This window comes from Micromonas commoda, chromosome 1, assembly GCF_000090985.2.
Source record: "Micromonas commoda chromosome 1, complete sequence".
Lineage (NCBI taxonomy): Eukaryota > Viridiplantae > Chlorophyta > Mamiellophyceae > Mamiellales > Mamiellaceae > Micromonas > Micromonas commoda.
Window position 1 is genome coordinate 1667607 of NC_013038.1, and position 26707 is coordinate 1694313.

General features: G+C 46.6%; 8 protein-coding genes across 8 annotated transcripts; 5 read left to right on the forward strand and 3 right to left on the reverse strand.

Annotated features, from left to right (window-relative positions):
* Positions 1-1225: 1225 nt before the first annotated feature.
* Positions 1226-4701, forward strand: MICPUN_78119 (p-type ATPase superfamily; the record flags this gene model as incomplete). The annotated part of the gene is made up of 5 exons (XM_002507273.1): positions 1226-1258; positions 1381-3286; positions 3362-3739; positions 3814-4071; positions 4184-4701. The coding sequence occupies 5 exons, from the start codon at positions 1226-1228 to the stop codon at positions 4699-4701; spliced, it is 3093 nt and encodes a 1030-aa protein (XP_002507319.1).
* Positions 4702-7759: 3058 nt separating this feature from the next.
* On the forward strand, positions 7760-12337 carry MICPUN_55463 (translation initiation factor; the record flags this gene model as incomplete). Its single annotated transcript, XM_002507274.1, has 1 exon — positions 7760-12337. The coding sequence occupies one exon, from the start codon at positions 7760-7762 to the stop codon at positions 12335-12337; it is 4578 nt and encodes a 1525-aa protein (XP_002507320.1).
* A 1854-nt stretch (positions 12338-14191) lies between these two features.
* On the forward strand, positions 14192-15003 carry MICPUN_55464 (predicted protein). Its single transcript, XM_002507275.1, has 2 exons — positions 14192-14331; positions 14417-15003. The coding sequence occupies exons 1-2, from the start codon at positions 14227-14229 to the stop codon at positions 14795-14797; spliced, it is 486 nt and encodes a 161-aa protein (XP_002507321.1). The 5' UTR covers positions 14192-14226; the 3' UTR covers positions 14798-15003.
* Positions 15004-16112: 1109 nt separating this feature from the next.
* MICPUN_113386 (hypothetical protein) lies at positions 16113-18209 on the forward strand. The gene has a single exon (XM_002507276.1). The coding sequence runs from the start codon at positions 16119-16121 to the stop codon at positions 17103-17105; it is 987 nt and encodes a 328-aa protein (XP_002507322.1). The 5' UTR covers positions 16113-16118; the 3' UTR covers positions 17106-18209.
* On the reverse strand, positions 16966-18623 carry TLP40 (peptidyl-prolyl cis-trans isomerase chloroplast precursor). The gene has a single exon (XM_002507666.1). It carries the CDS (start codon positions 18614-18616, stop codon positions 17276-17278), a length of 1341 nt encoding a protein of 446 aa, XP_002507712.1. The 5' UTR covers positions 18617-18623; the 3' UTR covers positions 16966-17275.
* A 1750-nt stretch (positions 18624-20373) lies between these two features.
* MICPUN_55467 (predicted protein) lies at positions 20374-21972 on the forward strand (the record flags this gene model as incomplete). Its single annotated transcript, XM_002507277.1, has 4 exons — positions 20374-21168; positions 21298-21567; positions 21654-21923; positions 21961-21972. The coding sequence occupies 4 exons, from the start codon at positions 20374-20376 to the stop codon at positions 21970-21972; spliced, it is 1347 nt and encodes a 448-aa protein (XP_002507323.1).
* A 39-nt stretch (positions 21973-22011) lies between these two features.
* On the reverse strand, positions 22012-23895 carry MICPUN_51830 (predicted protein; the record flags this gene model as incomplete). Its single annotated transcript, XM_002507667.1, has 2 exons — positions 22012-22850; positions 22993-23895. The coding sequence occupies 2 exons, from the start codon at positions 23893-23895 to the stop codon at positions 22050-22052; spliced, it is 1704 nt and encodes a 567-aa protein (XP_002507713.1). The 3' UTR covers positions 22012-22049.
* A 147-nt stretch (positions 23896-24042) lies between these two features.
* On the reverse strand, positions 24043-24579 carry MICPUN_55469 (predicted protein; the record flags this gene model as incomplete). The annotated part of the gene is made up of 1 exon (XM_002507668.1): positions 24043-24579. One exon carries the CDS (start codon positions 24577-24579, stop codon positions 24043-24045), a length of 537 nt encoding a protein of 178 aa, XP_002507714.1.
* Positions 24580-26707: the final 2128 nt, after the last annotated feature.

The following is a 26707-nucleotide window of genomic DNA, read 5'->3' on the forward strand; positions in this document are numbered from 1 at the left end:
ATATTATATATTACAGTAGACTTGTATTATTGTACCTTCGTACGAAGGTAATATAAATAAGTTTCGTAAAATAGGTTCCAGTACTTTTCCATCATATTTCAGCAGTCGTCACATTCGTGTGAAATGGAGTTTGAATTTTTGCGCAGCTGTTGTCCCACCCGTGCGCGGCGATATCACTTGTGTATTGCAAACAGTCAGAAAACACATAATTTGGGTCGTAAATTTGATTAACATACACAATGTTACCATGCGATAATTAAATCAATTGTGCCGTCATCTATCGTAGTCGTAATAAAAATGCCTATCCCGTACGGCAGGATTTTGCTTCATTGACTCGCGAAATCGGTCACGTTCCGTCCGTCCGCCCGTGTTTCGGAACACTCTACCTTACTACCTTCGAAGGTACCTTCGTAGTAGCTAGCTAGTAGACATGGCAGAGAATTTTTTTGGACGGATGCTCCATCGGAACTAAAAGCCCATACAAACCCAAACCGTATGGACAAATACCCTGACATACGGTTTGCCCCGTGCGACTGATTTTTTTAGTCAAAATACCCGCGTGGAAAAAGTGGGGACTGGGGCTCTTCTAAGGCTTGAATTACAACTTTTTAGGTCGTTGCGTCACCCTATCAAATTACGTGATTTCAAAGGCGAAAGCAGTCATCCAGGCGCGAATTTCTAATTACTTGTAGAGTTCAGGTTTACACTTCTTATTAGCAGGCTCCTAATTTATAAACCTAACGATTTGAACACTAATAATAACGCTATAAAATAACAGGGTACTTCTTCGCACCTTCGTATTAAATTATACCTTCAGGGTACCTTCGTATATACGAAGGTAAGTGTTAATACGAAGGTATTCGGTATTCAAAACCCTTACATCCAATACAGCCAGCTATTGATGACCGGCACGTGACCACTGAAGTGTCACTAAAGCCCCTGCCCCCGCTATTCCACCAATATATCCTTGTTATTGATGACCGGCACGTGACCACTGAAGTGTCACTTGTGCTTGTAAATTTACACTCGGCAACGTTGTTGTGCTTCGCCAAAACTTGGGTCGCCCTGAGCTGCTGATAGATATCTACCTTCGTAGTTGCTCGCTAGCGCGATCTTGCTTGCTTGCTGTATACCGTAACCGTTACCCTTCGTTTGCTTGTTGTTCCACGCGGCGTGCCAACACCCTTCGTTATTTTCAAAGCCGTCCTGTTGGTTTGTCCGCGCCATGGAAGACGCACACGCCAAGACTGTGGCCGAGGTAGGTGCATTATCTCCTGGCAGGGCTGGAGCCCATGTCGCATGCTGACTTAAGACCTTTCGAGCACATTCAAGCCCCGAAACTCCCAAGCTGAGACCTGTTGCACCTTGTCTCCTGAGCAGGTTTTCGTCCAACTTGCGGTGGATCCCTCTGAGGGCTTGAGTGCTGATGATGTATGGAGATTGCGGAGGACGTGGGGTAGGAACGAGTTGTCCAAAGGACAAAAAAAATCATTTTTGAAGCTCGTGTTGAAACAGTTCGACGACGTGCTGGTAAAGATCCTCTTGGCTGCCGCACTAACATCTTTAATTCTCGGGATGGCAAATAGCGAAGGCATTTATTCTTTGATTGAACCAAGCGTCATCGCCTGCATTTTGATCGCAAACGCCATTGTCGGCGTGATGACCGAAACAAATGCGGCGAAGGCAATCGAGGAGCTTGGGGCGTACCAAGCGGAAGTTGCGACTGTTTGTCGCGGCGGAAGCCTAACGGTGTGTCCAGCTGCTGAGCTTGTTCCTGGCGATATCGTTGAGCTCGCTGTTGGAGACAGGATCCCTGCGGATATCAGGCTGTCAGGAATAGTCGGGTCCACGTTTCGTGTAGATCAAGCACCGTTGACCGGAGAAAGTGAGAGCGTAACGAAAACCATAGAAAAAATCGCAGCTACCAAGGCGGTCTTACAGGATAAGACTTGCATAGCATTTAGCGGGACAATCGTTACTGCGGGGCGAGCACAAGGTGTGGTGGTGGCAACGGGCATGTCCACAGCAATCGGACAGATTCAAAATGCCGTGACTGAAGTGGATTGCATGGATGAAACGACCCCACTAAAACGAAAACTTGATGAATTTGGCACATTCCTTTCCAAGGTGATTGCCGCAATATGTATTCTTGTCTGGCTCATAAATATCAGGCATTTTCGTGACTATGCACACGGAGGCATATTTCGTGGCGCAATCCATTATTTTAAAGTCGCCGTTGCTCTTGCAGTTGCAGCTATTCCCGAAGGTCTGCCTGCGGTTGTAACGACATGTCTTGCACTTGGCACACGAAAGTTGGCAAAACAAAAGGCAATTGTGCGCACACTATCCTCGGTTGAGACACTTGGCTGCACTTCGGTGATTTGCAGTGACAAGACCGGGACAGTAACGACAAACATCATGACCATAACTCATGTGTGTGCGGTTAATTTTGTCGAGGCAGCTGCCGATGATAAAATTTCCTTGGCAGACTGCCTTACTGATTACAAGGTGACTGGAAACGGTTGTGCCCCGGAAGGGGATATCTCAGAGGTACTCACAGAGAAAGTTGTTGACCGTCCCGCCAATCTACCATCAATACTTCATCTTGCCATATGTTCCAGTCTATGCAATGACAGCTCCCTATCATACAACGGAAAGACACATAGTTTTGACAAGATCGGAGAGTCAACTGAAGTGGCACTCCGAGTTCTCGCGGAGAAAATTGGTTTGCCTGGCTTTGATGATATGCCCAGAGCATTGACGTACTTGAGCTTGGAAGAACGTGCGAGCCACTGTGCAACTTACTGGCGAGGGCAGTTTGAGCGAGTATCTACCCTAGAGTTTGACCGAGATCGCAAGATGATGAGTGTAATCGGAAAGCGAAAGGGGCAGAGCATTCTGTTTACAAAAGGAAGCCCAGAGGCAGTTTTGCTTCGATGCACACGGGTACTCACCAATTCAAAGGGCATCGCGGAGCCAATTTCGACACAAGTTCGAGATGCATTGACTGAAAAATATAGAACATATGCCCGCAGATCCTTGAGGGTGCTGGCACTCGCAATGCGTCCAATATCTTCAGACCAGTGTCATATATCACCTTCAGATGAAACCGGACTGACTTTTTTAGGCTTCTGCGGAATGTTAGATCCACCAAGGCCCGAGGTCAAAAGAGCAGTCGACGTTTGCAGAGGCGCGGGAATTAGAGTCGTGATGGTTACTGGAGACAACAAGCTAACAGCCGAGGCAATTGCCAAACAAATTGGTCTGGATGATTATGGCGGATCCGGTTCACACCCTACAACCTCCATTCTTGCTCGTAAGATGACTGCCAAAGCTGCTGCTGCAGGCTTGCCAATGACAGGAATCATGTTTCCGCCTGATAGGTCATATGAGGGCTTAGAATTTGATGAAATGGATGGTCTAACTCAAAGCAATGCTGCCCTATCGATGTCGGTCTTCTCCAGGGTTGAACCACTACACAAGACACGATTGGTTGAGCTACTTAAGGCACACGGCCAAGTCGTGGCCATGACCGGTGATGGCGTGAATGATGCCCCAGCATTACGTCTCGCAGATATCGGCATCGCTATGGGATCAGGGACGGCAGTTGCAAAAAATGCAGCAGATATGGTCCTTGCAGATGATAACTTTGCAACCATTGTCACTGCTGTTGCAGAAGGCCGTGGTATATTCAACAACACGAAACAATTTGTGAGATACATGGTCTCAAGCAATATTGGTGGGTTTCGACTTTACTGTAGTCCTCGTGCTTTTGCCTTCTTGCTTTCATCACTTTTTTTCCAATCATTTTAGGAGAAGTGGTTTGCATTTTTATCGCTGCTGCATTAGGCCTGCCCGAGACACTATGTCCAGTCCAGCTACTTTGGGTCAACTTAGTGACGGACGGCCTTCCTGCTACTGCTCTAGGTTTCAACAAGCCTGAGCAGGACATCATGCAGCGACGACCGCGTCGATCAGATGAACCGATTGTGGATAGGTGGCTTTTTGTTAGATATATTGTCGTCGGCATATACGTTGGTTTGGAACTGCCAGATGTCGTTTTCACTTTAAGTTCTTTGTACCCCCATACAGCTATCTTCAAGCGCAGTTTCAGTCCTTAAAATCAATGCTTCTTCAACATAATCTTCTGGCTTTCTGACCCTAAATTTGGGTGTGGTCACAGTTGGAGGATTTGTTTGGTGGTACATGTTTCACTCAGGCGGCCCGCTCATGACCTGGCATCAACTCACGAGCTTCACAGAGTGCGTAGAAGGAGTTGAAAAGTACAGTTGCGACATTTTCTGGAAAAATCGAGGTCCAAGCACTGTAAGCATGACAATTTTGGTTGTCGTGGAGATGTTCAATGCCCTTAATGCTTTGTCAGAAAATGAATCGCTGTTATCCCAATCACCTTCATCAAACCCTTGGCTCGTTGGAGCCATCGTAATCAGCTTACTACTACACGTGGCGATTCTATACGTTCCCTGGCTCGCCACCATATTCAGCGTGACTCCGCTTTCATCCCATGAGTGGTGTGCAGTTTTTTGGTTTTCCGTTCCTGTTATCCTGGTGGACGAAACTCTCAAGTTTGTCACACGGAGTGGGCAGACAGCTAGGCACACAATGTGGGAAGGCAAGTTGCCACCTGGACACAGGGTAAATATGAAGTATCGCACTCGTTATTGGTTCAGCATCATCTAATGTTTATATTGAGCACGAGCTGGGCTTTTTGGATTTCGTACTACTTAACAACGCACCTTGAACTAGACAGGAAAGCAAGCTGTAAGTGACAAACTCTACAATCTAGCTCCAGATAGTGCTGAATTTATAGCTGGACAAAGTACGGCTGTTGGCAGGTAAATCGAGTTGAGGGCGAACCAAAAACGAATGCAAAATTGGTATAATCTCCAGCTGTGAAACGTCTTGAATTGCTTCCACTATATCTTGTTTTGCTGTGATGTTCAGCAGTGGTCGAAGCCGGAAAGAAACAATTGCAGCTGCGGCGATGGCAAAAGGCACCATCGAAGCATCCTCGAGCATCCAATCCCAAAGCAACAACAACTGGTCAACACTTAGATGAGTTGCGAACGCGGATGTCATCCAGGGAGCCACAAAATGCAGTGGAGTTGCCTCATGCACTAACAGATGGAAGCAGATTTCTGGTTCCAAGGCCTGTATCATCTCCTCGAAGTGCTGACTCAATAATGGAAAATCGGGAATTGGATCTCTTGCCTCCGCCAGCAGGTCTAATCTTTTAAAATATTGCTCATTGAGCACACGTGATGTGCTGGATGCATCCTGGGACCTTGAGTACACGAAGCAGAGGGGCGCAACGTACCTTGCGATATTGTCGATTGTGTCACTTGTATGTCTCCGCGATTGGTAAGTATTGTCACAATTACGGATGTGTAGTTTGCCATGCTCAGGATTATGCTTGGGATATGAGGGATCAGCTAATACGACATCCTGAACGATTTCCTCAAAGGGGAAAAACTGTGAGAAGCTACAAACTTCTTTAGTGCATGCTGAAGTCTGCCTGGCCATCTGCAAATTCGTATCGCCTTTCGATCCTCGACATTCTCGTATTACCGATGGATTCGTCTGTTTCTCAGCACCGAGCTTGGCAGACCACAAATGGCTTCGTGAAGACGTGCCATCGCGTTTCAGTCTAAATGCATGGTTCTGTGCTGCTAACAGCCCGTTCAATTTTGGAATCCCACTTGGGGCACAATGGTGTCGTGGATTAACCTCGAGGTTTACACGGGTTAGTAACGATGTACTTGGAATTTCGTCGACAAATATATCTCGTCGCAATGAACCGAGCTCAACACAGGTTCTTCCCCACACAGGGATGTCGGACACTAAGTTATGGCCATCATCGTGTGTGCCCCTCAACCCCCATCTGTTCCAGTTCATGACCCAAGCTATTTCAGCGCCAGCGTCGATGCTGCCCAAACTGTTTTGATTTGAGCGCCAGCAGATATCTCTCGTGAACTTTCTACAGTCAAAAGCTGTCGTCGCGACCGCGGAAAACACCCCCAAACTAAGGGATTGTTGCAAACCACCAGTCGCGTCGTCGGCTAGAACTAACGGCACGCGGAAAGGGGCCTTGTCATTTCCACCTCTGATGGCAGTTTTATTTGAACCACACAGGTATGAAACGCCGCCATTAATAACATTAACCTCCTCTACCAGGGGCTTTGGCCGAAGTCCATCGCCGCAGGCCACGCTGGCGGGAACGTTAACTCTTGAAACGTCCCGAGCGCGGGTTTTTGAAACACCGGCTAACACGCCTGCCGTTGCATGTCCAGCTGAACGTCCCCATGGCGGAAGACAGCTAAACCGCGGGGAAGGGTGTGAAGGCGCTCCATTTGTTGTGAAAACATTGATATGAAGAGGCGCAGAGCGCTGTTCTAAGCTGGTGATATTTGCAGCGGCGTGTAGTTCAGCATGACAGAGGCCTGTGACAATTGACTCGCGCTTCAATATTTTCCTTCGTCGCCAAAAGTATCCAGACTCTTTCAAGGCATGTATGGCATGTTCGATACAGTATCCGCACTCGTCGGAGGAGGCGGACGCCATGCCAAAATTGGAGCGAACCTGCGAAATTTACTGCCCTCCCTCCTCCCAAAGGCCTCAAGGGTCCTAGCTTTTCACTCGCACGAAAAGGCGGGTGGGACGTTTTTATATATACAAACCGAGTTCCCGCGCTATCGAAGGGAAATCGCCTAAGAGATCCGGTGTGTAGGGTCGACAGGTGATGGTCGCGGTTCACGCGCCTGAATGTTCATGCCGAAGATTTTTATACGATGACCTTTATATGACTCATATACGAATAGACCATTATTGCTTATTTATTTTCGGCATATATTTTACCTTCGTATGATAGCCAATATTATTGCGGAAAATCGTGGATTCGTGGTAAACACCTAGATTCTCAATAAAATATATTGCGGAAAAGAACTTGCAAAAATGGCACACAGACCTGGCATATCTCCAACCAGGAACCATGGTCTATTCGTTCCATACATCGTGACCATTTTTTAATTCGTCAACTAACGCAAACAGTATGTCAAGGTATTTGTCCATGCGGTTTGAGCTTGTATGGGCTTTTAGTTCCGATGGAGCATCCGTACAAATTCTGTAGTCTACCATGTTTATATGTAGCTACTAATAATAATAAGCTAGCTAGCTAGAGATATCTTCGTTCGAAGGTACCTTCGTACCAAGGTAATAGCTAATAAGAGGTAGTAGTAGTAGATATGTAGTTCGCTTGCTCTGGACTATGCGCGATTTACATTATTGTTGACTCGCGTTATGCAGACATATGAGCTACTTAAGAGATTTTCCTAAAAAAAGGGTATAAAAATATCCCACCAAGCAAACCTTACGCTTATTAAAGTTGATGATGTATCATAGATAGTATATTGATCATATGGGTTAGAGACATACTATACTAGACTATGATAATCATATGATGATATCATCAGCAGAAGCATGGTTTTGAAACAAAGGCGGCGCGGCCGCTCACCCCAGAAATCAGAAGGCCGGGCACGGAACAAAAGGTCTCACGCTTAGCTTGACCACGCAGTAGTAGCGCAATTAGCATTGCATTTCAGAGGAAAAGACTGGCCAACCTTATTGCTTTGAGTTAAAAGTCGCCGAGGAGACGAAGTGTCCCGGTTCCAAAACCTTATACCTCCCCATCTTGTGAAGATAGAAAGAACTCTACGAGCGTGTGCGCGTTATATCGTAGCCAATGGGGCGGAAGGGCAGCGCAAATGGAACATCGCGTGCATCGGGACTAGTTAATGGCCCTGACTTCTCTGATGCTGTCAAAGAAAGTGAAACTGCTATGTTTGGCCGGCCAAAGAAACTCAAAAAGGGAAGAAATCGCCGTGATCAGAGTTCGGACGAAGACACGGCTCCTCTTGCTGCCGCAAAAAGGCCCGCGGCGACAGTATCAGAGGAGTTCGACGGTGCGACGGAAAAGTCGTTCATCAATCAAACGAGGTCGCAGAAGCGCAAACAAAAGAAAGAAAGGAAAGATATCGGAGGAAAGGGTCGAACTTTTCATGGATCAGACGACGATGATGTGCTCACCCTTGCGGCGCTGGCAAACAGTTCCGACGAGATGTCCGAAGAAGACGAGAAATCGCGCAACAAAATCAACAAGAAGAGTAAACCTAAGAAACTAGGGCAGGTTAAGTTTGGTTTTGCTGCTCTCATGGGTGCAGCCACGGACGAGGATAAGAGCGAGAATTCAGATGGCGATGGCGAGGTTGATGTCTCCAGCGCTTCTTTCTCGGGTTTGAGCGACAAACGTGGATCGGCTACAAATTTCGCTGCTTTGCTCGACAACTCGGACGATGATGAGAAGAGTGCACACGAAGAAGCGACCCCGGCTAGGAATCCGGCAACGGTCCTTGAGCCTGGGCTGAAACACGTATCTGAGTTTTCCTCCGCTGACGATGAACCCGCGCTTCTCATCAAGAAGAAAAAGAAAAAGAAAGTCGATCTGACTTTCCTCGTGGGGGCTGAGGGAATAAGCGACTCCCCTCTTTTGATCGCTGAAATAATTGACTGCAATCAACACCCGAACGCAGATAAACTGATGGTATGCACTCTCGATTGGGGTGGCAATGAGCCAGCACGAGTTGTGTGTGGTGCTCCGAATGTTAAAAGCAAATTGAAGGTCATTTTTGCTCGTGTCGGTGTCAAAATTCCTTCCACAGGAGAGGTGATTACCAGGAGGCCACTAAAAGGTGTAATGTCTGAGGGAATGATACTGTCTGCAGCGGAAATGGGTTGGACAGAAAATGCTATCGGAGTTGTCGAGTGCCCAAGGAAATCTGTTGTTGGCGAGCCTGCGCCCAGAGATCCACCCCCGGATCTAGCCATGGCGGATCCTGCGGCGAAAAAAAAAGGAAAAAAAGAAAAAAAAGAAAAAAAAGAAAAAAAAGAAAAAAAAGACAGTATACCTCTTTGCTCCGTGACTGCAAATGCAAATGGGGGCATCGTTTCTGACCGTGAAGAGGATGATAACTGTCCTGAGCCTGAGATGGCATGCGAATCTGTCCGCCCACAGCCCTCAATCGAAACAGACCAAAAGAAAAAGAAAAAGAAGCCTTCGGATAATAATAGCACAGCTACAATGAAACATGATGACGATCTTGATGCACTATTTGCTGAGCTCGGTATCGAAAGCAACAACAACCTTAATGAGGGCCATGGCGAGTCGAAGGCTGCCAGAAAGCGGCGCGAGAAAAAAGAAAGGGAAGCTGAAGCTGATTCAACTTTTTCAGGAACGGACATCCGTGATGGCAATCCTAAAGTGGCAAGCCAGGGGGACCTCGTCGGCTCAAAATCTGACAGCGAGGGAGGCATGTGGGAAAAACAGCTCGCGGAGCTTGAGGCAAGGCAGTCGCGCGGAGACCAGCTCACTGATGCTGAAAAAAATAAGTTGAAGAAGCTTAAGAAAAAATCGAAGGAAAAGGAAAAAAAGGAAAGGAACATCGCGAATCTGAGCAACAGACCAAAAGTTTCCGCCGCAGTTCTCAAGATGCAGGAGAACTTGCGTCTCCGCGACGAAGCCGCTGCTGCAGATGCAGCAGCAGCTGCTGCTGAAGAAGCCAGGATAAAAGCAGAGGAAGAGGCTGAATCTAAGAGGAAAGCAGACGAGGATGCAAAAAAAGCCGCGAAGAAGGAGAAGGAACGTTTGAAAAAGGAACAGCTCCGGGCCGAAGGAAAGTTGCTCTCTGCAAAACAGAAAGAGGAACAGAAGCGACTTGAGGCCATGCGCGCACAACTGCTTGCAAACTCCAACATTTCGTGTGCTCCAGATCATACCCCAACTAAAAGATCGATCAGTGATGACAAGAAGAAGAAGAAGGCTATGGCGGAGAAGAGGCGCCAAGAGGCAGAAGCCACCCGCCAAGCGGCAGAAACTGTGACAACGGTAGCCTCCAAGCACCAGGCAAAGACCTTTGATGCAGAGGGCGTTGTGATTGCAGAGGAATCGGACGAAGCTGAGGATGATTGGGATGCAGTTGATAATTTAGACGACTTGGTCAAAATATCCGGCAAGATCCAGGCGAATCATGAACTACAAGAAGAAGCTGCACAAATGGCCATGGAAGACAGCCGGCAAGAGCCGAATACCAAAGAGAATCCCATCAGAAGTACGACAACACCTCAGTCCCATAAGATATCCACGGCGCCAACTGATGGCAAGGTGGATGACAAGATCTTCCAAGCGACTGTCTTGCACGGGCAGCCCTCGGCTCATCAAAACAGCGAGGACTTTGACATAAATTCTGGAGATGAATCTGGAGAGAGCTCAGATTCATCTTCACACTCCAATGCTGCATCAGGAAGTGTAGATTCAAGTGACCTATCATCGAGCGACTACAGCTCGTCGGACGAGTATAGTGATTCAGACGAGGATCATGAATTGCAAACTCGGATAGCAACAGCAAGAACTGCCCGCCTGTTGCGATTTGAGGTTGAAAAAAACAAACGCTCAAAGGATCGACTCCGTTGTCCAATCATATGCATCATGGGACATGTCGACACCGGCAAGACAAAAATTCTGGATAATATTCGAAGAACAAATGTGCAGGATGCGGAAGCAGGTGGTATCACACAGCAGATCGGAGCTACGTTTGTCCCTGACAATTCATTGAAGGATCGCACTTATGCACTGAACAAGGGGAAACTTGACATCAAAGTTCCAGGTATTCTTGTAATCGACACCCCTGGCCATGAATCTTTCACGAACCTTCGAAACCGCGGGTCATCTTTGTGCGATATGGCTATTCTTGTTGTGGACATCATGCATGGGTTGGAACCTCAGACCTTGGAATCGTTAAATATGCTGCGAATGCGAAAGACGCCATTTATCATAGCACTGAACAAGATTGACCGTATGTACGACTGGAAAGCGCAAACAAATGCTGCCGCAAGGGACAGTCTTGCAGATCAGAAGCAGCACTCGAGGTCCGAATTTGAGGATCGCGCCCGGAAAATTATGCTGGAGTTTGCCAAAGAAGGTCTCAATGCAGCGTTGTACTGGGAGAACCCCGATGTGCGGACTTTTATCAATGTTGTGCCCACCTCTGCCATTACAGGAGAGGGAATTCCGGATTTGCTCCATACTCTTGTCTCTCTCACACAGACACGTCTGAATGTCCAGCTTCAATTTTTCAACGCTGTGCAATGCACTGTGCTTGAAGTTAAAATGATAGAGGGGTTGGGAACAACCATGGACGTCATCCTCATCAACGGTACGTTGAATGAGGGCCAGACCATAGTAGTAGCCGGTTTAGAAGGGGCGATCGTGACAACCGTGCGCGCGTTGCTGACCCCCCAACCGTTGAGGGAGATCCGCGTCAAGGCGAATTATCAACATCACAAAGAGATATCTGCAGCGATGGGAATCAAAATAGTGGCACAAGGCTTAGAAAAAGCAGTTGCCGGGACATCTTTGCTTGTTCAGAATCCTGAAGATGACCTAGATGAACTCAAAGAAGAAGTTCTAAGCGATATGAAGAATGTACTCGCTCGTGTGGATAAATCAGGCGAGGGGGTCTACGTGCAAGCCTCTACACTGGGTTCTTTGGAGGCACTTCTCGAGTTTCTCAAATCACCAGCAGTGAACATTCCTGTCGCTGGGATCGCCATCGGCCCTGTGAACAAGCGTGACGTAATGGGTGCATCCGTCATGCACGAACGGAAGTGTCCAGAATTTGCAACGATTCTCGCCTTCGATGTTAAGGTGACAGAAGAGGCGTTCAAGATGGCGGCCGAGCTAAATGTCAAAGTCATGACGGCGGACATCATTTACCACCTCTTTGATCAGTTCACGGCTTTCTTGGAGGAAATAAAGCAGAAGAAGAGAGAGGAGGCTGCTGAGCGCGTGTCATTCCCTTGTGTTCTCAAGATCATGCCGAACTGCATCTTCAATAAGCGAGACCCTATTGTCGTGGGTGTCGATGTACTCAAGGGTATTGCTCGCGTTGGCACACAGCTTTGCATTCCATCTCAAGGATTCATTGATATTGGAAAAATTGCGTCAATGGAACACAATCACAAACAGGTCGAAAAAGCCCTTCCGGGTCAGAGTGTTGCTATGAAAATTCAGGCAGTATCAAGCGCAGAGTCAAGCCGATTATATGGAAGGCATTTCGACCACAAAGACGAGCTCGTCAGCCGCATTACACGCGAATCAATCGACATGCTGAAAGATAACTTCCGAGACGAGCTCACAAAAGATGATTGGCGACTTGTTGTTGAACTGAAGAAAAAATTCGAGATCTTTTATGGCGAGCCAATGTGAACGAGAATGAAGAGAAGTTGTGTTCTGTCGATTGTGACTGCTGGCTCAATGTCTTCAGGCTGCGAAATTTATTTCTCGCAGAAGAAGACCTGCCGAAGAAGAGTGCGACCATATCTTGAGGCGTGGCGACGACTTGTCTTAATTTAGCTGCGATGGTCTCCATACTCGCTGGACGCGACGACAGTATATGTGTGCTGACTGAACAACTACTTATGACATCAACAGCGTAACGCTGAGGACATTCAATCAGTTTGGCAAAGTCTAACTACTTCAAGTTGTGAGGTACCTCTGGTAATGCAGTAATAGTACCATGTACATACGCAATGGGCAAGCATGCACCTTCCTTATTTCGTGCGGAGGCCAATTACGATGAAGATTGTCTTTTTATACAGATAATTTAGACGATGAAGATTAGATGAGATTTTTTTTTTGGAATAAGATCCAGCATTATATACAAAGGTATAAAATATTCTTATTAGAATACGTATGTACGAATGAAGGTGAAATAAAGTCCATACGAATGAACGAAGTAATAATAAGCAGCAGGTATCCATACCTTCGAATAAATTTCGTTCGTTCGTTCGCACGAACGAAGATACCTTCGAAGATATTAAATACGTAGACTACGTTGGCATTAGATAAATGACGAAACTCATATCATATATAGACTATGTATGTGTGGGTCAAACATGCATATCCATATTCTATTATACAACTATGACATATTTATTAAAATAATTTAAAATATATATGCAGATAGAGATCGATCGTACGTAGCAAGATATTATTATTTATTATGGATATGAAGATAATAATATTAATTAAATGATGATGACAGATCGATAGAATAAAGAGCGTAAGAATATGTACCTGACGAGATGGTACAGTGACCTAGCTTGTCACAATTAATCTGACAGGAATGATTTTTATATTAACGTAAGACTTTATCATTACGATCCACACAATCACTCCAGTAGTGGGCAAACAGTATAAAGATACCGATTATGTTCACGTAAGCGACTTATTATCTACACTACTATAATCGCAATTTGAAAAACTCAACGGGTATCGGAGCTTTGCTCTCAGAGCTTCTCAGAAATTTTGGCCAATCAGAGTCGAGAAAGGTGAGCTTCGGCAGCAGCAGCCAGGCATTGCGCGCATGAGTTGCGCCCGCATGGATGTCAAATCGATAAACAGGCGCCACAGAAGTGTCGAGAGGGTCCATGCACCACGTTTCGAAGCAGGACGCGACTTTACATGGACGCGGTAGGCATGGCGAAGCCGCGCAGGCGCGATGTCATGGGCAAAGAAAACAACTCGACGAGTTATGAACCGTCAGAAGTGCGATGCGCGTTCGTGTTCTTCTTCTTTTCGCCCTCGCGGGGACAGATTTTCGGCCTGTCGGCTCAGTGAGAACGTTATGCACATACCATTCCCACTGCACACGGCGTCGCGCGGCTCTTCGCGCGTAGGCACGGCGCTGGGGAGCGACTGAGCGCGCGCCAAGTCGAGCAAAAAAAACCTGTTCGGCGAAGCACATGCAAATAACCTCGGAATCAAAACGAATTATGATTAACTCTTTGTGTAGAATAATGTTGGCGTAGCCACAGGCACTCCCTTGTCCTTAACTATAATCAAGTTAAGTTACGTAAAATGTGCCTCACCCACTCCTCACCCTAATGAAATTCAGATTACCTTCGTAATAACACTTAATTAATACCTTCGTACAAATAAGTGTTACCTTCGTATGTAGTACGAAGGTATCAATATAAAATCGCGCGGTATTAGTTAGTGAGAATACAGTAAAATGTTACTGAAGCCGAGCCAAGGCGCCCCTTGATCACAACCCGAACGCTATGCTGCTACCGGTGACCACAACAGTTTGGGGGATGGAGTATTCGGTACACACGTGCCCGAAACGACACAAATCAGAGGCCGAAGCGATGTTTCCGGGCCTCGACGTTGACGACCTGCTCATCATCCCCACGTGCCAGGTGAAGCGTGTAAACTTTTTTCTTAAACACGAACATCCGACTCTGGGGCTAAATTATCCTTGCCCACACGTACGCTCGTTCGCAGAGGACCAGGATAGACCTGGTGCAGACGGGCGAGGACGCTGACATAGAGAAGGATTTATGCCTTGAGCGGTACGTTGCGTTTGCCAAGCGGGTTACCGACAGGCTAATGGCTGATGGGCACTGGGCGGACTACATTGACCCGTGCTCTGGCCTAAGCATGGTGAATAAAGACTCACAACAAATATACGGCGAGGTCGACGCACTAGTGACGCTTCTAAACTATCAAACGATCAATACTGGATGTTGCAAGATTGCGTTGCATCCGACCTGGGGTAGTGCCATGTACCCGGCATCAATCTTCACCAAGGCACCAGTGACAGCTTTGCAGCGTGCCGTGCAAGTGACAGAGGCTGAAATTCGTGAACATGACCCGGCTGCATGACACGAAGGCCGAGGGACGGGGCGACTTAGGGGCATTTATAAACTTGAACTCGACCAGTTCCATTTCTTCAGACAAAAAAAGTACATTCGTATGATACAGTTGAATGTAAGCCGGGATTCCCATCTCATACCTTGGTACGAAACTCGTAAGAAGGTACCTTCGTACCTTCGTACATTTTAATTTAAGACAGGGCTTCGCCACGAAAATACCCTAATCTATAACAATCCCCAAATCCCCAAACAGCTTCAGCAGCGCTGAACCGACGTTCTCCATGTAACGAAGACAAAAGTGTACTCGACGCATGGAGCGAAAAGAACTCGACTCCTGGTTGACAATAGACTACCAGTTGCATGTCACATCCGTGAAAGGTGCTTCCCTTGCGACTGAGGAAATTTTGTATGGGGTTCGCGGGAGGCTGCTTTGGGACAAGTCCGAGACGGTCTCGAGTTTTAATCGATGGAGCTTCGGTGAAAGAAAGACTAAGAAGGGGTTCTTAGCCATGCATGGTTTTAAGCTGAATTTTCATCGATGCATCGGTCAACTTCGGCGTCTACCACCGCCTCATCAGAAGACGCCTTGGCGTCGACTCTTCGTTCACAATTGGCGTGCGTGGGAGGACGACGACTGCGTGCACGCCAAGCGCAACGATAAAGACGTCCCGCAGAACAGTGCTCATCCAGGTCCAGAGAACAGGAAGGCGTCGCACAGTTTTGTTCGTCAGCAATAAAGTAACAAATTGATGACCGTACGGTTGCATAGTCTATGACTTTTGCAAATGATCGAGCTCTCGACCAATCAGAAGACGAATAAAAGCAATCTGTGTTCGAATTTTTTTTTTGGGCGTGGCGCGCTTCAGAATGTGTATATATAGGGAGTGGCCGATGAGCTAATAAGTTTCGTAGTAATCTATGGATACTATTCTGGATTTCAATCAAGTGGGCAAACAGTATAAATAAAGATTCCGATTATGTTCACGTAAGCGACATATTTATATGTTCTTACGTTAAAAGTGGCTCACCCTAATGAAATTCAGAATACCTTCATATAGAATACCTTCGTACGAAGGTAATATTTATTTTTCTCGTCACAATTATCCATAGCTTCCGAACGTTCGTAAACAACGAACATGTAGCACCTACCACAGTTAACAGTGTCATAGGAACAGTGTCATATGGACAAAAAATTATGAGCCACGAAAGCTCGCAGAGCTAAAGCTCGCGAAGCTAAAGCTTGCGTGCTCTTGCTTCCTGGCTGTGCGGTGAGACCACAGACAAAGTGCGAAGCGTGCCACTGTGCTGCGACGCAACGGGACTACCAAGATATGGACAACATGGAATCCGCAACCGACGATGAGCTCATTCGAAGAAATGAACGCCTTCTTAACTTGAGAGAGCTCGACTTAGAAATTAAGCAACGCGAGCTTGACCTGGCATTGCATCTAAACGATTTGCAGGAGCGTGAAGCCGCCTTGATGAAGAGAAAAACCACAATCAGCGCAGAGCTAAAGTATGAATTAGCCCTTGAGCTTGCTCGTGTTGAGATGCATGAGAATGAGATCAGGGCTCGTCATGACGCGCTCGAGGTCGAGTTGAGAAAACGGGAGGAAGCACTAGCGAAACGGGAGCTCAATATATCAGAGAGAGAGTGGACACTTCGTGCAAAGGAGGACCAACCGAAGGGAGAAATGGCAAAAGTGTACGGTGCATTAAACCTTAGGAGCTCAGATCGTCCCGTTGACCGGGTTACCGCGGCAGGACTCAAGAGTGGGATTTCAGCTGTTGTTTGCGCAAGCACTTCTACGCCGGAAAATAGTGCTTCGGAATCTCGGGAGCAAGCGCGCGCGGGGTATTTGTCAGGACTGCGAGGAAATGACGAAGTGGACAATTATGTCCTCGCCGATGGTAGCTTAATCCACAAGGCCCCGCAGGTGGACTCTGACTTGACAGATTTGGCAGCCAAAGCAGACGACCTTCGCAGGCACCTTGCAGCTGCTCGTCTGAGTGCTGACCTCGATCGAGTGATGAAAATGATTGACGAAACGGTAAGTAATGTCATGGAATTGACTGTGAAATATGAGCAGAATGAGTTCCATGTCGAGGCTGACAGGGATCATGAAATGTTGTTGGAGGACTCTGTCGTTCACTCAACTGTGGCGGAAGCGCCTGTCTCGACTACAGTTGGCTCTTCTTTCAAGGAAATTAAAGCTACTCCTGAAGTGATGCTATCCGCCGATCCTACCATTCGCATTCTCCAATTAGAAGCCCAGGCCGAGAGACTTAAAACAAAGTTACGAAACTACGATAGGTAACTCAAGCTGCAGATCTTCACGAGGCCGCGTTGCAAAGGATATCCTGGTTGATTTTCTCGAAATCAAAACACGCAGCATCTCATGACAAGCAATGGCTCTCGTTACCTACGCCTGGCGTCAGCCTGTTGAATGGCTGTTGAATGGTTTTCAAAGTCCATCCAGAGTTAGTCCTAATTTGTCTCAGCCGTGGTGGTGATAGAATCAGGGGTGGCAGTGTTGTCGCGTGTACCATTGACAAGATATTCTGCACCGTCCACAATTTTGATGCTCTTGATCAAATCTCCTGCTTTTAGCTCTCTCAGTATTTCTTGGCCATCGATGACATACCCAAAAACACTGTAGCGTCCATCGAGGATGTTTGTGCCTGAGGGCGTGAGCTCGGACTCCTTCAGCAGAAAAAAAAACTGAGAACTCGCAGAGTTTGGCTCTGCCTCTCGGCGAGCCATTGCTAGAGTACCGAAAGCATTGAAAGGAAGAGCGGGTTCATCTCTGTACTTTCCAACATCCTCAAACGTGAATTCGTAAACAGGCGCTTCATTCTTTCCCCTTGTTTTTGGCATTATTTCAAGAGGAATAGTACGCTCTTTTCGCGATGCAGGGTCGATGAAGCCATCCTGGCTCTTCGCACTTGGCTTTCCTGACTGCACAACGAAACCATCAGAGCGTTGGATGTCCATACCGTCGTAAAATCCGCGCTGTACGAGGTCGACGAAATTGCCCGCAGTTACGGGAGCATTGAATCCATCCAAGACGATGGTCATCGTGCCTTCATCAATGTTTGGATTGTCTTTTACCGCGACCTCCATTTCAACCTTAGCACGGCCCTTTAGTAGAGGAGCGGTGTCATAGGGTGCTGGGACCTCAAAAGGAAAACTGTCGATCATTTCCTCTTCTACACGACCGACCAAATCAAGCGCACGTTGCTGAGCATACGGAACTTCTTGTTTGTCTCTGTTACTGACGATCACTTTGAAGTCTTCCAATTCGCGTCTCAACTCGGCAAGGATGGCCGATCCGTCCCTCAATTTGTCTGGAGCGACGGAGGCCAAGATTTTCTGATAGTCAGTAGTGACAATTTTGTAAGCGCCATTCACCGATGACTCTACTCCCGAGAATCGCACGCCTGGGACGCGGAGATCTTCAGAGATGGATTCAAGTTTTCTTTGCACCTCGCGAATCTGCTTGTTGTCTATTGGCAAGGCATTACGAAGAAGTGCCCGGGCATTGGTCACCGGGTTCGCTTCCAACCCTGCCGTTTCGCCGATTACCGAAGGATGATCAAGCATTGACGCGGATGAGGGACCTGTCATGACAACAGATGCAAAAAGAGCTGCACCAAACTGTTTGGCAACTTCGGGAAATGTTGCCGCTGCCCTGCTGCGGTCAGAGTCGCTGAAGGTCGCTCTGACTATCGCGATGCGGCGTGACAAAGGATGATGGCTTGACACGCTTGATGTGGGGTTACTAGATGTCGTTTTTGCCGCAACATTCGAATAGATCAAAGCAAACATGGTTTTATCGTCCAGCCGCGAACAGAAGTATTTGGATAACGTGCCGACGCTCCGACAATAAATTTTTCCCACGCACGTAAAATAAATAGTCTAGCATGTATGGATGTTTCTATCATAATCTACATAAGGTATCGCTTTAGGTGTTCCAACCTGATTGAAATCCAGAATACCTTCGTATCATATGATACTGTAGATAAGGTGTCGCTTTAGGTAAACGATGATAAGTCTGAGTTTAACGTTGGAACGTGAATTTGATGACTATGTTACCATACGACGATTAAATCAATGGTACCTTTAGCTCCAAATAAAGTTAAAGGTGATAACTTATAATATCATTTTATAAGTTATCGGCCTAAGGGTGTGCCCAACCTGGTTGATATCCAGAATACTAATAAATACGAAGGTAATAAATAATAAGCTTCGAAACCGAAAGTGCTTCATTATTCGTAATAATATCAAACTATATTAAGTTATATTATTACTTATTACGAAGGTATTTATTACGAAGGTATTACTTATTATCATTACTTATTACCTTCGTATTATTATTATTATTATTATTATTATTATTATTATTATTATTATTATATTACATTATATTACGCTTAATATATAAATAATATATATGTTATTATCATATAATATACTATAATATATATGTAGTAATATACTGAATTTCATTACATTATAATAATAAGGAAATATATATGATATAAATATTATTATTAATAAGTGTATATTATGTTATTAATAATCGAGCGAGGACTATTCGCTTCGTACGAATGAAGGTATTCTGGATTTCAGGCAGCTGTGAACACCCCGGAGGGGAAAATTTTCAGATTTGTCCGCCCGGTTGCTCCCCGAAATTTTTGATCGGGTAGCGTTTGAAAGGGAGTTGAAAGGAAATTTCGCCTCGCGAGGTACTTCGCTCCGTCGCGGAGCGCACCAGAAACCTCAGACTCGCTCCCGCGGCAGCGGAGGAGTGCGGGCGAGGGTCGAGAGCGAGGGGACGCTCCGCGCTCCTCGCGCTCGTTCGGCTTTGATCCCTCGGAACCGTGCTCGTCATGCCGTACGGCGCCGCGCGGATGAATGGGAAAATAGCGTTTTGAAAGTGAAAATCGATCAAAACGAAAATTTCCAGATAACTCGTCATTCTCGCATTCTTGAGTTTTAATCCAATCCTCCCACACGGTATTATATTACCTTCGAGGGTATTATTTATTATTATGATATTATTATGATATTATACTGATATTATCATATTTATATACTGATATTATCATATTATACTCATATTATTATATTATATACTAGCTTGCTAGCTAGCTAGCTAGCTAGTAGCTATAATACCGATGAGCTAGCTAACACTTATTTAGTTAGTCTACTAAGGGTTTATGATAATAGTCTAGCTACTATCATAGTATAGACACTTAGCTAGCTAGCTAGCTAGCTAGACAGCTAGCTAGAGATAAAATGAGCTAATGAAGGGCGAAAGAATATGAACTGACGAGATGGTATGGTGACTTAGTCACAATTATCTGACAGGAGTGTTAGTCAGGCTGACTAATTACTCAGTCCGTATGAACATATAGACAGACACTTAGAGAAAACACTTAGACTAGAAAAGCGCTGCGAGGGCTGCACCTGACCAGCCGTTCTATCTGACGTCTCTTCAAGCAAGAAAGGGGACTGCAAAGAACAAAATTTCGCATGATGAGCGAAGAAGGCAGTTGAATGAAAAAAACTTTACGCACACCATGAACGCCCCTACACTCAGTCTGTGTACATCGTTCGTTGTCGGCGTCGCTGCTGGCGCTGGTTTCGTGTTATTTTATGACGCAAACAGGAGCTGTTTGAGAAGGAGAGCGACGGGCATCACTCCTCTTCGCCAGCACTCATTTAGTGCGCCTAAGGAACAATCATCGGTGACTGCAGCTGTCAACGACGAAATTGTGGCTGAGCAATTCACACGCAACGTTCAGTTTTTCGGCATCGAGGCGCAAAAAAAAGTCGCCGATGCGTTCGTCGTCGTGATTGGGCTGGGTGGAGTCGGAAGCCATTGTGCACACATGCTCCTGCGCTCTGGCGTTTCGAATTTGCGTCTCGTTGATTTCGACCTAGTTTCAGTTTCCTCCCTGAATCGACACGCCTTGGCGACTCGCAATGATGTTGGAACTTCAAAGGCGGAGTGTCTGAAGTCACATTTCGAAAAGATATATCCAGAGGCACAAATTGAGGCAAAGGTAATGTTGTACGAGCGATCAAGGGAAGAATTGTTATTGGGAGGCCATCCTGACTTTGTTGTGGACTGTATTGACAACGTAGAGACTAAAGTCGACCTGCTCGCTGCTTGCGTGCGGCGGAACATTCAGGTAATTGCTTGTGGAGGAGCCGGTGCAAAGTGCGATCCAACTCGCATAAGGCTCGTTGATATCGCGGAGAGTGCCGTCGATCCGCTTGCTCGTGCTGTACGTCATAGGCTCAAGCGTGAATATAGAATCGAAACTGGTATCTGGGTTCTGCTATCAACTGAAAAGCCAAAGTGCGATCTGGTAAGGTGATGCATTTCCCTAACACTTTGGCTTTTGTACTTTCCGCCGCCACATGTCATTTTGGCTTAATACAGAAACTCTTTTAGATTGATGAGCCTATGACTCACCTCCGACCACTCGCATACACAGGTTTCTGTAGAATCAAGCGATTCCATGTTGACAGACTATCAAATCCTTCCGAATTTCCGGATAAGAACTATACCTGTGTTCGGGGCGCTTCCAGCAATTTTTGGTATGGCGTGCGCGGCTCATGTTGTTACACATCTAGCTGGGCAGACATTTGATCCGGAACCAGTGCTTCGCATGCAAAAGAAGCAGTTTGAGACCCAACTAGATCGCTTGCGTGATCGAGAAGATGCCCGAGGGAGCCAATCTTCTTCTGTCGCAGTTGACGTAGAGGTTAGTTTCCTAAACCTCCTCCCGACTCACTGTACTTTGCAGGATTCAATTCTACCGCAGCCCTCTCCAGGCATACTACGTTCTAGCTCAGTTCAATTGTTTCGTTTACGCAGGACATCGTATACCTTGTCAAAGATGTTTGGCATGCCCGTAGTGCGAGGGCACAAACACCTTTGCAGAGTAAAGGAATGTGGCGGAATACCTCTGGTTTATGCCTGACACGCTGGGATCCATCGCGTCCAGCTTGTCTCGATAATCTCGTACTACTGACTCTTGATGAGGCTGATGAACATGACGCACAAGTTTGGGGTACTATGAATAATTCAACGACGCAGGAAAATGGTCTCAAGGCTCTGGTCATGCGTGAGCCTGGATTTGCATCATCAGTTGAAGGTAAATTTATGAGGGTGCGCCAGGATTTCCAGCTTGCAAAGATACGACTCTCACTGTAACTTCATTTATGACACACATTTTATCGTCACTCAAGTCCTTTTATAATTGGTCTTTGATCGTTCACATATTCGCTCCAACACCCTTTTTGCTTCACACTCTGGGAAATTCGTCAAGTCGTAGTAGTGCGGGGCAACCTCAACCAGCCAATCTCCCTTCGCCTCGGTACAAATGCGAATATAGTTTTTTGTCGTCAAAACAAACTCGTTGTACATTACCCATTCAGGCTTGTGATCTAAGCACGTCGAAGGGTGAAGTGAGACCATCTGATTGTCTTTGACGGTCAAGTACGATCCTTGCCGCTCTAGATGTGCCACCTGCATGAAGTAGCCCGATAGTATGGCTCTGCGGATATTCAAGTAATAGTCTCTACTTGTGAAATCCGTAGACATGAGTGACATGTTAAAGCGAGATGCGATGCGGACCAGTTGACTTCGAACGCTGTCTGCAGACTTCATAGCCCGGTAGTTTATGTAATTATTATAGCACCACTGCGAATCTTCGTTATTTTGCTTGAAAGCATGATATGCATTGAGCAGTGTCAGATGGTCTCCATCGATGTGACTAAATCGGGACTTTGCTTCATCGGCCTCGCTCTGTTGATCTCGCGGGCGGATGAATGGATTTGGCACTGAAAGCATAGACGTTATTGTAAAAATTTCGTTGCTGCATCTGAACTGCGGAGAGGCGCAGACCATCTTTGCCAGTTGAGGGTCAAGAGGGAAATCACTCATGACTGATCCGATCTGTGTCAGATTACCGTCGTCGTCCAACGCGCCAAGGTAGTTTAGAAGTTCGAGTGCACGCATCAAGGTCTCTGGAGCAGGAGGGTCCTCCACGTAAAGGTCACAAAAAAGTGTCGAAAAATGAGCACACACAAAGCTTCACTGTAAATGAAAGCATCTTAGGACTAACGGTATAAAGTTGAGTTGTAAGAAACCCAAGATTTCAAATAATTTTGGGATACTAACGTACCATAAAGTCAAAGTGCACGAGGTCGTCTATGCCAAGCTTCTTGAGTTGCAGCACGACAGAACCAAGGTTCGAGCGAAGAATCTCTGGGTAGGTTTGCTCTTGCAAATCTTTTTTGAACGATCCTTCTGTGTAAAGACGGAAACATTTCCCAGGACGCGTTCGACCAGCTCGCCCTGCGCGCTGGTGCGCAGAGGCACGGCTTATCGGTGATACAAGAAGAGATTCGACCCTGATTCGCGGATTATAGACCTTCTGTTTCGCGAAGCCAGGGTCTATGACATACACAATTCCGTCAATAGTGAGCGACGTCTCGGCAATATTTGTAGAGATGACAATTTTCCGGCCTGGAACACCCGATGGGCCGTCACGAGGTGGAGGCGCATCATCAAAAATACGCTGTTGCTGTTGGGGCGGCAAACTGGCATACAGCGGAACCACTTTCACGACTCCTACGCGGTCGCCCATACTCCCGATTTCACGCCTCACTTTTATGCAGGCATCTTCAATTTCTTCTTCACCTGTGAGGAAGATCAGCACATCACCTGGAGGTTCGCACACATGTATTTGAACAGCTGTGCGAATCGCAGCTTCGAGGTAGTCACGTTCAGGGTTTTGAGTGTAAAAAATTTCCACAGGGTGCAGTCGTCCCGGCACTCGCATTAAGGGTGCCTCTAGGAAATAATTCTGAAATTTTTCAGCCTCTAGTGTGGCTGACATGACCACAACCTTGAGATCGGTCCGCTTAGTGAGGACTTCCTTCAGAAGACCGAACAGCACATCGGTCGCCAGCGTTCGTTCATGCGCCTCGTCGATGATTATGACGCCGTATCGGTTTAGCAATGGGTCTGTCATAGCCTCGCGGAGAAGCATCCTAAACGTAGGGACGGTCCAATATATATTCATGAAAAGGATACCGCGTGGCGAGACACATACTAGCGGCACATGCTAATATTATATGGGAGTGAGGTCTGATGCTGGCACGCGGGATTCTTCCAGTTTCTATTGATTTTGAAGCAGCGCGAACGTGGGCGGGCGCCACATCCTTACCCGCTATGAAAGGTCCGTAACACGAGCGAAAAAAATTGGTGTGCTTGGTCGCTTTGTGGGGAAGTCAGACATGTAGGCAATCTTTCGCCACTTACCGTCAGTGGAATACTTAAGGAACGTCTTAGGGCCTGTCGCTTCCTCGAAACGAATAGAATAACCGACTTCTTCACCGGCATTCACATCCATCTCTTCCGCGACCCTGCGAGCGACAGACATAGCCGCAACGCGACGCGGTTGTGTACACACGCACATTTTCCCGGACAGGAAACCCGACTCGACAACAAATTGCGGAATTTGTGTCGTCTTCCCTGAACCAGTTTCGCCAACGAGGACAAGAGTTTGATGCCTATTGAGCATCTGCGCGAACTCCTCCCGCTGTTGCCAGACAGGAAGTTCGCGCCGTTTTTCGAGTATCTCAAAGTATTTTGTTGTGTATGGCCGACCTGTGTAGCGGTTGGTGTTTGTTTGCTCCACCGCAGACTCGAGCATGTCGAAGGTGTCGTGAGCCTTCCTTAACTTCTTCGTGGCAGGTTCCATCATGTGCCTTGATCAATAACGTTCCAAAGCAAAAATCACAAACATGTGCCTTCTGAGTCTTAAAATTCAGGGTTGGCCGATGTTTCCACCGCCGCGCAGGCACCCTGTATCGAGCAGGTCCGAGTTACAACACTGGCCGCCGCTGCGGCGCAAAACGAAACGTGGAGTTAGATAAATAATAAAACCCTTCGGTCGGGATTCGTGGTAAATACCTAGTTTCTCAATAAAAGATTAATAAAACCCTTCGTACGTATTCTGAATTTAACAGGCGCAGGGTTAGGCACCTTTTACATATTTTCGTAAGAACATATTAGGCACCTTTTACATATTTTCGTAAGAACATATTAGGCACCTTTTACATATTTTCGTAAGAACATAAGCGTTACGATCTATCTAATACCTTCGAAGGTAAATACCTGTGTCGTATTATCTCTACGTTTACCCTTTTCATTGCGTAAGTGCCTCCCTGTGGACGAATGACCCAGGATTTATGACTCAGAACCGACGAAATGTCCTCGGGGTTTTGTGGATCGACGCGGTCAGCTGGTTCGGGACGAGTTTTTATGCCCCAGCTTCAAGAACGTCGGCCTGAACAACAACGCCAGTATTTGCCGCGTTTTGACCTGCTCGATGTGGGACAGGACGAGCGCCCGGAGCTCGACGGGGAGATTGCCGAGGCTGGCGTTCTGATCGGCCATCCCGCGGCGATACGTACTGCCCACGCCGCGGCCGGGCTCTGTTGAACGAATTTATGTAAGGGTTTTTGCAGCCTCATGACCAGAATTTGATCGATGCTGCTTCGATGAAGAAGTGCACATAGTTTACGTTTGAAGCTGTTTGAAGCTGAAATTTGATCGACGCGTGGGTCAACTTCGACGTCGACCACCGCCTCCTAGGAAAACGCGTTTGCGTCGATGCTTCGCTCGGAAGTGGCGTGCGTGTGAGGACGACGTGTGCGTGCACGCTAAATGCATCGAAAAGAACGTCTCGCTGAATAGTCGTACTCCAAAAAACGGGAAGGCGTCGCACAGCGTTGTAGTCAGAAATAAAATGACAAACGGTGATCGAACGGTGACTTAGTCTACGATTTATGGAAATGATCGAACTGACGACCAATCAGAAGACGAATTGACGATGACGGGCCAATCAGAAGACGAATAAAAAGTTACGGGTTGGAAAAAAACCGGGTTGGAATTTGGTGCTAACGTGACTTCGTACTTACGTACTCGTCACGAATAAACGATAGATAAGGTGCTATATATGTTATAACGTTCTTATGGTTATCAGTTATCGATAAAAAAGTGCCTCACCCTGAAGAAATGCAGAATACCTTCGTAAGTTTCGAAGAGCTGTTCCGAAGATAGTCTATGAGTGTTTTCGAAGGTACGAACGAATGAAGGTATCACCCTTTTTATGGTATGAGTACAGAAACAACTACGAAGGTAATAAAACTAAAATACACATGGTAGAGAATAGACCATATTCCCTATATCGTTGACTTTCGGTCGGCAGTAGGGTTACCATACGATCACCGGTCGGTTGCAAATACAGACACGTGCTTCGAGCCAAACAAACAGGGTCGCGGGTGTTTTTTTCCCTATGGCGCCTAGTCAGGCCCAGTCAGGACGGCGAGCGCGCTGAGCGGCTCACTAATACGCTGTTCGGCGCCAAAATTGGAGGACGGCATCGTCAGGAGCGCGCATTGGTGTTGACGAGTTTGCGTCGCACGAAACGACGTTGCGCCTGAGCTACGGTTTCAGCGGTTTATTGTGGGCTTTTTTGTTCAGATGATTGGAGCATCTGATCAAATTCGAACATGTTCGCCAAGTGAGTATACAGGTATTCATTACGAAGATATATACCTTCGTACCTTCGTATGTACGTACCTTCTACGAAGTATTAACTCATCAAGTATCAATACACGCGAAGCTTATTATTACATATTGTAGACTACCAAGGTTCGGTAGCTTCGAACCCATATCCTCATGGTTGAGAATCGAGAATGAAGATATTTGGGACGAGTCACTTCGTTCTGACGAAGTCACATTTATTTTTTGTACGAACGAAGGTGGACAAACATTCCAACCCGCCGCCATTTTTCACAAATTGTCCGATTTATTCGTCTTCTGAT

Bases quoted from the DNA above. Each gene is read 5' to 3' on its own strand.
- MICPUN_113386 (XM_002507276.1), top strand. From the start codon at position 16,119: ATGGACAACATGGAATCCGCAACCGACGATGAGCTCATTCGAAGAAAT.
- TLP40 (XM_002507666.1), bottom strand. From the start codon at position 18,616: ATGTTTGCTTTGATCTATTCGAATGTTGCGGCAAAAACGACATCTAGT.
- MICPUN_55464 (XM_002507275.1), top strand. From the start codon at position 14,227: ATGGAGTATTCGGTACACACGTGCCCGAAACGACACAAATCAGAGGCC. The intron at 14,332-14,416 runs GTGAAGCGTGTA...GCTCGTTCGCAG, and splicing joins TCATCATCCCCACGTGCCAG to AGGACCAGGATAGACCTGGT.